Source organism: Grus americana, chromosome 21 (genome assembly GCF_028858705.1).
Source record: "Grus americana isolate bGruAme1 chromosome 21, bGruAme1.mat, whole genome shotgun sequence".
Classification (NCBI taxonomy): domain Eukaryota; kingdom Metazoa; phylum Chordata; class Aves; order Gruiformes; family Gruidae; genus Grus; species Grus americana.
In genome coordinates, this window is record NC_072872.1 from 6,708,971 (window position 1) to 6,720,604 (window position 11,634).

The window sequence follows — 11,634 nt, forward strand, 5'->3', positions numbered from 1 at the left end:
CAAATCACACAGAGGGACTATGTTCTCCTTCAATCATCCACCTCTCTCCTGTACGAGTATGGAGCAGTACCAGGAGTCCTTCTACTGTACCAGGTGCCACACAGACCCCCAGATGTTTCGTGGCTGTTTCAGCTTCTAGTGCATCCTGAATCCAGATGGTATAAAATAGCATCCCAAAATGAGAAATCACCTGCATATCCTTGCAGCACAAGATTGTCTTGAAGGTCATAAGGTAACATCACCAGAGTTAGCCTTAATAAAGCCATGTATGTCCACTCTTACCTGCCTGGAGGAGGCAGCCCTCATCACCACCCCTCCTGCTTCTGGCCCCTGGAACAGCAGGGACAGGCAGGATCCTTGGCAGGCAGAAATTACGCCTTTCCAACTCTGGAATGGCCCAGGCTGGTTTCATTATCACTGCTATCTTATCTTCATCTCTTGCTACTGTTTTTTAAAAGCCTTTTGTAGGTGCACAAACAAGCTTTGTCAAGAGTTGCTCACCTCCCTCCACCTCCTGTCCAGGAGTGGGGTGTTTCATGCCTGCTCCACAGATACTCCAACACAATGATCCCTGGCTACCAAGTTGCTATTGTCTCAGGTAGGCTGAGAACCCTCCATGGACAAGTTCAATCTCTGCAGCTGCACCTCACTGTACGAAGGTAGACACCTTTACGTGGGGGTTGCTCAGTTAAGAAGCATTTTCTTTGCCTTCAGAAATTTGATCAGAGATCTGAGCAGACAAATAACATAACAAACTGTTAGGGCTGAGTCTGGAGTTCACAACAACTTGGTTTTCAGTCCAAGACAGCCACTACTTGGACAGGGAGACAAAAGGAAGGTGCCTTACTCTTCCGAACTATATTTCTGTCCCGCTACAGGCTCTGTTGAGGCCAAGGGATGTGATGCCTCTGCCTCAGTTCCCTTTTTGAGAAGCCTGGCTGTGTCACAGAGCAGAGAAGATGGGCTGCTGCTTAGACATGGTGGACCTGAAATAGTTGCCAGTAATGCTGCTATGCAGAAGGGTGCGAGACAGGGACCGTGGATGGATGCGTATGTGCGCTCCCCCTCTTTTTCCTTGGTGCGTGGTCCTGACGAAATGAGTCCGCAGAATGCAGCAGGCTACAGTTCCCATCCAGCCTGGCTATGGCCACGGCCACAGCTGGCTCCTGGGAAATACCTCTGCCTTTCCTGGTGTGAAGGAGAGAGGACTCTAGCTCAGGCTTCTTCCATTGCATCTTATATATAATGTGCCCATATATGGCGTTTGGTGCTCTCCTTCTGGGGAAGGACCTTCAAATACTGTGAAACCAAGGCATTCCTTTGAGATGACATCACTTGCTCTTTACTCAGACGGTTGAACTGACAACCGCTGACTTGTTTCATCCTTCGGCACCATCTTCTGAGCCAAGTTCTGCAGGAGCCCACCTGCCCAGCAGTCACAAAACATCAGCCACTTCCCGTGCATACGCAGGGCAACACGTTTCTGATCTGAAACAAGGTTCTGGATGACTTCAGCTGCAGCGAAAGGTTTGAGCTTAGAGTCCTCTGACATTCTCATTTAGCACTGGATGTAAGCGGGCGACTGGGGGGAGTGATTTCAGACCTTGCATGTCCACCCTGGTAACGGTGAAGTGTGGTGCCCCCTCCTAGAGTCAGAACCCTCCTCCCATCCCCGTCAAAGTAGGGACATAGAGCCACAAAGCAGAAGCGATTTGTTCCAAGTCCTAGCTGAAGCTTCTGCGGAGAGGGGATCGTGTACCCAGGGCTAGAACAGGTTCTGCTGCTGCCCGACTGCGTTTCTGAAACACATCATGAGTAGCAGCATTCCTCCAAGTCTAATCGTGACCTCGCCAGTGTTCACGGGATGCCAGCAAACTTGTGACTGTGAAACGGTGTTTCAAGTCACCAGGAGGTGGAAGGCAAGAGTGTCACAAGTGGTGTCTGTTGCTAGGAAGGCGCTGCCTTGGTTTAATACAAGAGATTAACACGTTGCTTCCCTCTGGGAACAAGGAGGGGCTGTGAAGCTTACCATGGGCATCTGTTTTCTGGGGTTTATTGCCTTCTTTACGTGCTCAAGGCATCCGTAATCTGGCAACGAGGGGCAGAGCCATTTTCTGTGGGCTTCCTGCAGCATGTCCCTCAGGTGTTGCACCCTTTAATCTGCCCGTTTTACTCAGCGTCCCTGGGCCCTGCCTCCAACCTCACTTATTTCCATTCCCAGAGCTTTTGGCAGGGCTTTTGGCACCGAAGCCTTTCCTCTGTTCCTTTGTGGCTTGGCCACTGGTGTTTGTGGGGCTCACAGAAGGGTGCAGTGCCCCGGGCCCCGTCACGCTGCCTCCCACCCTCCGCCTCCTCCAAACTCCGACGGGGTGGAGTGTGGCGGGCTGGCAGCGTGCGGGGACGGGAGCAGGCAGGGCATGGGGAAGGGAAATGTTCCTGCCTGCCTGGGAGAGCCAAAGAACAGCTCAGAGGAAAAACTGAGGCTGCTTTATTTGGTACGGGGAAGTTGGCGGGGACCAGGAGCTGCTCGGAGGGGAAGAGCTGATATCCCAGTTAGAGGGCGGGCTGGAGAGTGCAAGGTTACCCCCCGCTCTCTTGCAGCTCTGGGCAGACTTTTGTGCCTCCTGTTACCTGTGCGCAATGGGCAGCCAGTGCTACTTACGGTACCCTGGGAAGTATTTAAGCTAGAGCTGGAGGGTACTATCATAAGGTTTCAGGAGTGACACTGTGCAGAGCAAATGCACTTCTTTAAGATTCAGGGTGCTTTTAAAAATCCTTTTCTTTAAAAAAAAAAAATAAATAAGCATCCTTATGTCTTTGTATGCCACTTCCATGGAGCTAGAAACAAAGTCTTCTGTGTTTCTGCCCCTCTGGAAGACCAGAGAATAGTGGAATTCTGCCCAAGATGGGCTCAGGAGACCACGCGTGTTGGAAGGGTCAAGTAGCAGAGGAAGCTGGAGGGGCTGCAGAACGTCAGAAGAGGTATTCGTGTCTGGCATTTGGGGTCTAGAATTCAAAGGTAGCACAAGCCTTGAAGAGAAGCCTCTGTGCGGGGGGGGAGAGAGGCGAGATAGCACAAGAGTGGCTCTGAATGTTGAATGTCACAAAACAATGGAGCTCTGTGAAACGCTGCAGGGAGTGACTTCAGCTGCGATGAATGCAGCCGGCTCAGCAAATGCTGGACAGTCCCCAGTTGCTGCCCCTTCTTCCTGGCCACTGGGTACAGGCAGAGAGCAGGGAGAAATGTATTTCTTCACACTCCGGGCTGCTTCACATACATGACAAAATCCAGTGGTTTGGTTTCACTAGTAGGTGATTTCCACAGGGAGCTCTGGAGGAGCTGACCGCAGGACTTTCAGAACCTGGATGCCCAAATTCTGTCTCCAGCTTTGTCACGGGCAGTGCCAGTGCTGCTTGCCATGTTGCGTATGTGGTAACGCCTTGCTGAGCGTGGGAATCTGCCTGTTTGGCCAGGCACAGTAACTACCACACATCTGTTGGGCACTAGCAGCTGCCCAGAACTTGCTGGACTTCTCCAGATTAATTCTTGCTGGCACAAGGCAGGCTTGGGTGGGCAGGGGCACGGTTCCTGCTGTGCCAGGCATCTCTCTCGCAGCAGATCACCAGCATCGTTCGGCCTTAGCGCAGAGGACAAGGCAGAGAGAATGGAGAGGGAAACCTGGGGCTTTGTAGATGAACCTGGAGGCTTGTGGCAAACTGTTTTGAGGCTGGACGTGCCTAGGAGGCAGGGTGCAGTAGTATTCGTGAGCGGAAGCCTGTTGTGCACAGACATACCTGAGCAATGGCTTTAACCAAAATGCCACCTCATGGCGGTCGGAGACATAGGCATTTCCTCTGCAAGTTCTGTTCAGCGAAAGGGTCTTCTCCAAGAGGTGGGAGTGGTGTGAAAACCCAAACATTGCTACTTCAGTTGAAACGTGGTTTACATTTTTTTAGCTTTATGTTTGGCTTCAAGGATTTAGTTTTGTGCTCCTCAACCTTTCAGAGTAGGTCTGGTTCACTGAACTGCTATGAAGGGGCACAGCTGCACCTAGATGATTTCAGCTGTCATCCAGTGTTGCTGTAGGCTACATCTCCCATCCAGAAGGGCCTGTATTTCAGGTGTGCCACCACGTTCTGTGTATTAATGTCAGTAGAGATTTCTTGCTACTGTTTCTCTTCCAGACGTTATCCAAGCAAATCGACTCCATGCAGTGGATATCACCTCAAGCAGCTTCCGTCTGATGTGGCCCAAACTCCTCTCCCAAGAAACTGGCTACTACACCCTGGAGTATGCCCCAACAGATGATCTAGCAAGGAAGAGGACAAAGCAAGTGTCTGGGGCTCACACTAGCATCATGCTAAGCAACCTTGCACCAGAAACTACTTATGAGGTGGCACTCATTCCTGAATCCAACGTCCACTACTTCCCTCCCCAGACAACAAGGGTTACTACACTGGCAGGTAAAATACGCACGATCGTGACCAAGGGGGAATTCTCCACTGTGCTGAGCCTCACATATATAAAACAACCAGGCCAGCCCTTGGTCTGCATCCCGCAGCCTCGTGGTCTGATCAGAGGAGGCAGATGGTTGTGGTCAGGACAGAACATAATGAGGTGATGGCTTCTTTATGCTGGCACCTCCTTCCTTACAGAAGTTCTGGACTGCCTGGAACAGGGGATCAGGTCTGATGGTCATAACATTCCCTTCCAACATTAAAAATCTATGAATCTGGAGGAAAGCAGAGCCCACTGCCCTGGGAGAGGACAGGAGCTGCAGCTTGCAAGTATTTAACAGGGCTGAGGTGTAGAGCCCATGGGGGATAAAGCACAGGCTGCTGCACATACTTACTCACTATCCTAGTACGACGGTCAGGCAGCAGCAGTGCTGCCTTGTGTGGGTTACTGCCAGAGGGGAATTTTGACCTTCACAGCTTGAGCAGCAGCTACGGGAACCAGGAGATCCCTGTCTCTCCTACCTGAGGCTGCAGGTGCAGCTAGGGGAGAGTAATGCTCGTGAAGCAGGTACATGCTGCTTCTCCGGGCAGGTGCGTCCACTGCTGGGGAATCCCTGTGTAAGAGAGAAGGAGCAGAGGAGCACTCAGAGCAGAAGCCAGCCCCTCTCTGCAGACTAGTCATTTGGGCCAGAAAAATAACTCAGATTTATGCTGGATAGCAACATGCAAAAAAGTCACACACTGAAAATCTGAGCAGGGGTGATAAAGATGAGATGAACTTGCATCCAGTATTAATTTACTGCATGCAGGAACAGTTTTGGCTGAGTAATTTTGCCCACTCTATGCTGCACAGGTAGAGGAACCATTTTCTTAGGGCTGAGCTGGGTCGTGCTGACTTGGATGGATTTTCTTCCACCCCCTGGAAGCCCAATACGGTGCAGGTCAATTATGCTCCTCTGACAGCGTTGTTATGCCTTGAATTACATACTCAGTCACCTCTTTTTACATTGCTTTCAGAGGAAATAAGCCCAGCCCAGGTTCTCATCTCAGAGTCTGGGCCACACAGCTTCCATGTTAGCTGGGCTCCTACACTGGACAACGTGATCGGCTATCAGATCCTGTACGGACCGCTCCCTGGGAACTCAGCGAAGCTGCTGGAGGTGGATGGCAAGCATAACAGCACTGTGGTGGAGAATCTGGCACCCAATACGACCTATCTAGTGACAGTGACTGCAACCTACAAATCGGGAAAGGAGAGATCCCTGTCAGCTAAAGCGTGCACTCAGGAAGGTGAGCGAGCAGCACCCTGCTGATAGGAAACCGCACGGGCACAAGGCGTCTCTGAAGTGTGCCTGTTTCCTTGCACAGATCATCCGCCCCTAGGTGAAGCCAGAGAACTCAGCCAGCCCAGTTAGTGGGGAGGGATGAGAGGAGGGGAGAGCCGCAGCTTGTGATGAACAGCACAGGATATGGCATTAGCATGTAGCAGATGTATAAGGCACAGGACTGGAAGCAAATCAGACACGCACAATATGACTGCTATTCCAGGGTGTGTACTGCCAAGCTGCTAGTGTAGTCACAAGCAGAACAGGCTTGGAGATCCCTGAATCTCCCTAAAGAAGAAAGAAAACTGCCTTTCCTTCCTGTCTCCTCAGTGTCTGTGCTTTGGTGTGATTTAGCATCAGAGGGGTGGAAATTTCATCAGCAGAAGTTTCTGCTCTGACGAGGTACCTGTGAAGATACTGCAGAAGGCAAAAATCTAGCTCTTACCAGGACTCAGGAGTGAGGAGCTCAGAGAACGACAGCAGCTGAGGGTATGGGGGGTGGCCAGCCAGCACCTAACAGTGCCAACAAAAGTATTTTGTGCTGGTACCAAGTTAAGGACTGATTAGGCTGAGCTCCTCCAGTGCGGAGATGTAGTGATGGGCTGTTGCATCTCTGCAGCAGAGAAAGACCGGGCTGGGTGGCTGGCAACCCCTTCTCAGCAATCCCCTCAGGAGGAACAGAGAGCTAGGCGGTAAGGACCACTCCATACAAATGGCCCGCAGTAACATGAATCTTCTTTCTGCAGAGGGCTCCAAAGTGAGGCACCTTCGCTTTGAGGACATGGGCCCCAACACCCTGAAAGCCTCCTGGGATGCCGCCGACGGGAAAGTCCTCGGTTACAGAGTCAGATGCCGGCGGCAAACTGGCCCTTCATCTGTCATCAGCGTTTCGCCGCAGATCCACAGCGTGCTCCTCACAGACCTGGCTTCAGGCACCACTAACAAAGTGTGTGTGAAGCCCATGTACAAGAACCAGCCAGGCAAAAGGCTATGCCGCATGGTGCACATGCAGCCAGGTGAGCTGGGGTGCAAGGCAGAATCCTGGGGCATTTTAGCCAAGGGAAAGTGTCCCGAAGGGCACTGAGGTGCTGGAGATCCAACACGGAGGAGCCCTCATGGCTGAAATACTCTGTGCTCATCAGCTACCTTGCCAACAGGGCTTCATCACAGCTAGCAGCCCACAAGGTACTGTCCAAGGATGGGCTCTTCCCCCCATTTTTAAGAACAATACTCCTCCTAGTGGCATTCTGTTTGCAGGCAGGAGAAAACGTGTACAGTGGAGACAGTCCTGCAACTACTTCGGGATAACAAGGCGGGAAGACTGCTAAAAGCTGGCATGGGCATTGGAAGTGCTGTTTAAAAGTCATTTGGACTCTTGGCTACCCTTCACTTTTCAACGTGGCAGGGACAAGCTAACTATTAAACACAGCTACTGAGGCACAACACATCTGTTTTCCTCCTTCCACTACCCAGAAGCCACTTACTGTCATGAAACACAAAGGGATTTTTAGGCTGAAGTGAAGTAAGAGCTAAAAAGCTGTGTGACAGTGCAGCAGCACAGCCTTTTTCCCAGCAAGAGGCTGGGGCGATAGTGAAGATGACCACAGGGATGAGATCTCTGACTCAGTCTGATTTGGAGAATGGGTGGATAAAGCTGACATTATACTTTTTGTGTTCTTCCCAGCTACAGAAGCCCAAGAATATAAGCACAGACAGAGAGCATGACAGACTCTGGAGTGAAGTGATTCCCCGCAGAGCAAGGAATCTTGCTTGGACAAAGACTTCGGCAAAAAGGAGGGGTCAGGGGAGGAAACCAGAAAGCTCACAGATCATCTCCCAGCCTGCGCTGTCTGTTGAGGTGTCCTGGTTGTCAAGCCTAAAAGTTGTCCTCAGCTAAGTTCTCCAGAAGCTTAAAGGTTTGGCTTGGCTGGGTGGAACAACCAATCTGACTAATAGATCCCAAATCTGTACCCTCTTTTATATAAATAGGCCTGACAAATAACAAACAATGGGCAAAGTGATGAATCCTCACTATTGCTTGCTTACTGCCTGTTCTCTATTTATTAAATGTTGATACAGTTTTATTTTTGCAGCTTATGAGCATGTTCAAGACTCAGCTGTTTACTGCACTGGCCTTTCATTGTAGGCACCTGCACTCAGAGAAAGATTACACGCGGCCAAATCCGTTCTTGCTGTCAACGGCCATTGAAACTGATACGCTTGACAAAGAGCAGCTTTCCTCCAACTCATCCAGTCTACTCGACAGGTAGCTCAAATTAGGCATCCCAAAAGTATAGCATGGAAGGACGGATGGAAGGAAAAAGCATTAGGAGAAAGAAGAATAACATAATACAAAAGTGTACAGTATGCAGAGGAGATTGGGTCAAAGCCACCAGGATTTCTAGGAGGAAGAAAAGAGGTTGTTAACCCACCTGGCCTTTGGTCAGGACATGGACACGCTTTATAAAAGACATCCTGCCTTTTATAAAGTGCACGGACAGTTTAGTGTTCCCAGGTGGTCTTCGGTTTATGGCAGAGCTTGATCGGTGAACTCTGAGAAACGGAACGATAGGGCGATGCCAGGCCAGGGCTGATGAGCATTGTCAGAGTGCTCTAGCAGAAAAGTTTGCTCGCTGTCTGCCTGCTGAATTCTTGAGTCTCATCAACACTGTTCCACTCTCCCTCTGGCACTGGTGTTAAACCCATCTGCTGCAATGACATACAAATCCCAGCTGGACTTCGAAGGGTTCAGTTCCCCCAAGTCATTTGCCTTGGGTATCAATCTGAAAGAGCAGGAAACTAAAAAATTTGGGAATTTCCTTCCCCACCAGGTTACTCTAGAGCTCTCAGCCCTGAGCTGAGCTCAAGGAGCAGCAGTGAGTCAAGAAAAGCCAGAAAGCAAGACCATCTAAAGCAGTTATTTTTCTTTCTCATTCAAATACCTGCCTCCAAACAACAGTGCAGTACTGCCTGGATCATGACCACTGAATTACTGTGGCATACCTGCCATCAGCTTCACCAAATTGGATGTGAGTCTTGCTATCGGAGTAGCTGTATGGAGATTAAGTAGCCTGTTCTGTGACTAATTGTGGACAATAAGTTTCCAGCACTATCATTCCAGGCTCTATCCTCTGCACTCCGAAAACACCTAGCACATCTTTACTGTCTTATCCTGGGCTTCTACCCAGCACTAAGCTTGAGCTATGCTTTAAAATCAGGTTTTTAGGGCGGAGGAGTAAATCTGGCTTGAATCTGCTGTCACTAAGCTACTCTTTTGAAATGGGAGATGAAAAAAGAATTACAATTTTAATACCTAGTGACAAAGTCATTGGAGCAGCATGGTTCAAAAATTCAGGGCTTAGGGCTGTAAAGAAATGTATATACTTCTCTGGTAACAAAACCCAGCATCAGTGGGAACACCTTCCCTCAGTAACGCTTGCTCTATTTTAAATTTATTGCTTATTTGTCCTACATGTGGAACTTTTTTTTAAAGCTGTGCTGTATGTTGGGGAGCCCCCACGCAGTGTCACTCTATCCTGCAAACCCTCCATTAGCTCTGCTTATGGATTTCTTAAAACAGCTTCTTTTGGAGCCAAGAGGAACTTTGTCACTTACCTTGTCTCCTGCGTGCTGATTCCGTCATGTCAAGGTTCATGGAGCATTTGCCTTGGGCTGTCATCTTGTACAGGAGGAAGGGATCAGAGGGAGGCGAGTTATTCATTAACTCAATAAGAAGATTTCATATGATTTGTGTTTTCCTTTGGAATGTGCATTTGTGACTCATTAATCTGAATGGAGGCTCTGTGCTGAGGGGAAGATAAAGCCTCTAGAAGCTCTCATGCAATAAGATAATGTTGTTCGTTCTTGCTGTAGGACAGAAATTAATTTTGCACAACTCCCTGCATAGTTTACTAATACATTAACGTGTCACACACACCCTCCCCCCATTGTAATGCATTCTTTTGAAGACAATTAAATATATAATACAAGAGCTATTGAATGATCATTGTGTTCTTGATGGCAGTAAGGGCAAATCTGCGAAGTGTAGCTTTTGTTCTAATGAGAGGTATGGGTTGAAAAGCTGGTATTTGTCTCGATTTTAAATGACTGGAAAGTAAGCATTCCACCATGACTTCATAGTCTGGTTTACATGGAAGTTTACCCCTACCGTCCAAAAAAAATGTGTCAGAAATATATAAGTAGAAATATATCAGTCTCGATAATGTCTCAGCTTCAGTAAGAATTGTTTTACAAGGAGCCAAAAAGTAAATGTCCCTTAAATCCCTGGTAGTACCCGTGAACATGAAAATTCTAAGTTGGACAGGTAAGTTAAACAGAACGTTTGGATTTTTTTTACCTAAAGCCTAATGATTCCTAGGGCTATTTAAGCATCTTGTCTGTATGGATATAATGGCTATGACACCCAAACACCTGTGTAGGATGAGAGCACAAACCACAGTGGGAGCTCAGTTCTGGCGGAGGGGACTATAAAGAGCTTCATTTGTAGACGAGCTGTTCCCAGGTTTTCTTTAGGGTCCTTGCACCTTCTGATGCACATGGTGTTGGCTATTATTAAATATTTAACTTGGAGTTGCTAGTGTGAGTTCCCGTGTTCTCCAGTAAGATAAAAGTTGCCTACTGTCCTGTATCAAAACACCCTGGGTTTTCTGAACATAACCTTCCAGGAAGGTGGTGATCTGTCAGGAACTGGAGTCGTTATCCCACTCAGCTGATCTGTTATCTAGGTAGATGTTTAATGGTTTTCTGAAGGAAAACAGCATATTTCTCCAATTCCAGAATTTTGCTGGGGTGTTTGTGTTCACTTGGAAGAAACTCGCTCTTAATCGTGCACTACTTGCAGCCTTCCCTGGTGTAATCCCAAGCTCGCTGAGATGTCAAAGTATGGCCATAATTAGGATGCACTAGCTAATTTCTCAAGGCAATATGGAGGTTACATCTGCACTTGGCTACTGCTGACTGCACAAGTGAAACGTGACAGTGCAATGAGCGCAGAAAACAGCCCACAGGTGCAATTATAGAGGTTTGTTTAGTGCTCATCTCTTTCCTTTTGTGCTAAGCAGCACTGCAATCAAATCTTTATTAAACTTTCAATAGATATTCTTTGACCCGAGATGGAAAATTAAAAAAATTGAGAAAACTGCAGATAAAATACGATTAATTATTTTGAGGAATAGGATGGAGTGCTTGGGATATTACCTTGTAACAGTCACTAACTACTTTGCCACCATATTGGTTTTCCAAAATGTACGTCTGGCACTATGGAATCACGCTGCGGAGCCAACACTGACTTTTAGAACAAGCAACGAATCTGCCAGGTAAAAAAAAAAAAAAAAGAAAAAAAAGAAGGAGACTAGTCTGATAGAAACCCCAAGTGTTCCGCCGGAACTTTTTGGGAGACGCAAGTGTGCGTTTGGGAAGAAACATGAACATTTAAAGAAAAAGGACACCTGCATGACTGCCGCTGTCCTGCTTCAAACCGTGAAGCGGCTCTAGGCCGCGTGCCACACGCGACACCATTCCAGGCTGCAGCGTGTTACGTGTGGGCCTCTGCCTCTTATGGCGCCTTTCCGTCCTGTTCCCTCTACTTCCCTCTCCTAACGGCTCTCACGTCGTCTCTCACGTTACGAGCAAGGTGATTACGCGCAGGTTTGTCAGTGAAGCACACCTCTCCAGCGAGCATAAACGATTTATTTTATCCCAGTGCCCCCCTTAGCAACGCCACCGCACTCCCGTTGCTAGGGAGGAGCGCCTCCGCCCTAGTTTGTCCTTCTCCGCTCTCCGTCCCCACCCCAGCGGTCCCGCCCACTCGCCTACTCCACACCCAATCGAA

The 11,634-nt window shown here is 48.7% G+C and overlaps 1 protein-coding gene across 5 annotated transcripts in view; it reads left to right on the top strand.

The window, feature by feature from the left end:
- VWA1 (von Willebrand factor A domain containing 1) overlaps positions 1-9,774 on the top strand; it is a 33,287-nt gene extending 23,513 nt beyond the window's left edge. For 3 of the 5 annotated variants that reach the window (XM_054849919.1, XM_054849922.1, XM_054849920.1), the window contains 4 exons: positions 4,186-4,464; positions 5,476-5,748; positions 6,530-6,799; positions 7,468-9,774. In XM_054849919.1, the coding sequence (XP_054705894.1) occupies positions 4,186-4,464; positions 5,476-5,748; positions 6,530-6,799; positions 7,468-7,508 (863 nt within the window). In that variant the 3' untranslated portion in view covers positions 7,509-9,774. Of the gene's footprint in view, positions 1-4,185; positions 4,465-5,475; positions 5,749-6,529 lie in introns of all 5 variants that reach the window. The other 2 variants (XM_054849921.1, XM_054849917.1) reach the window with 2 other exon arrangements.
- Positions 9,775-11,634: the final 1,860 nt, after the last annotated feature.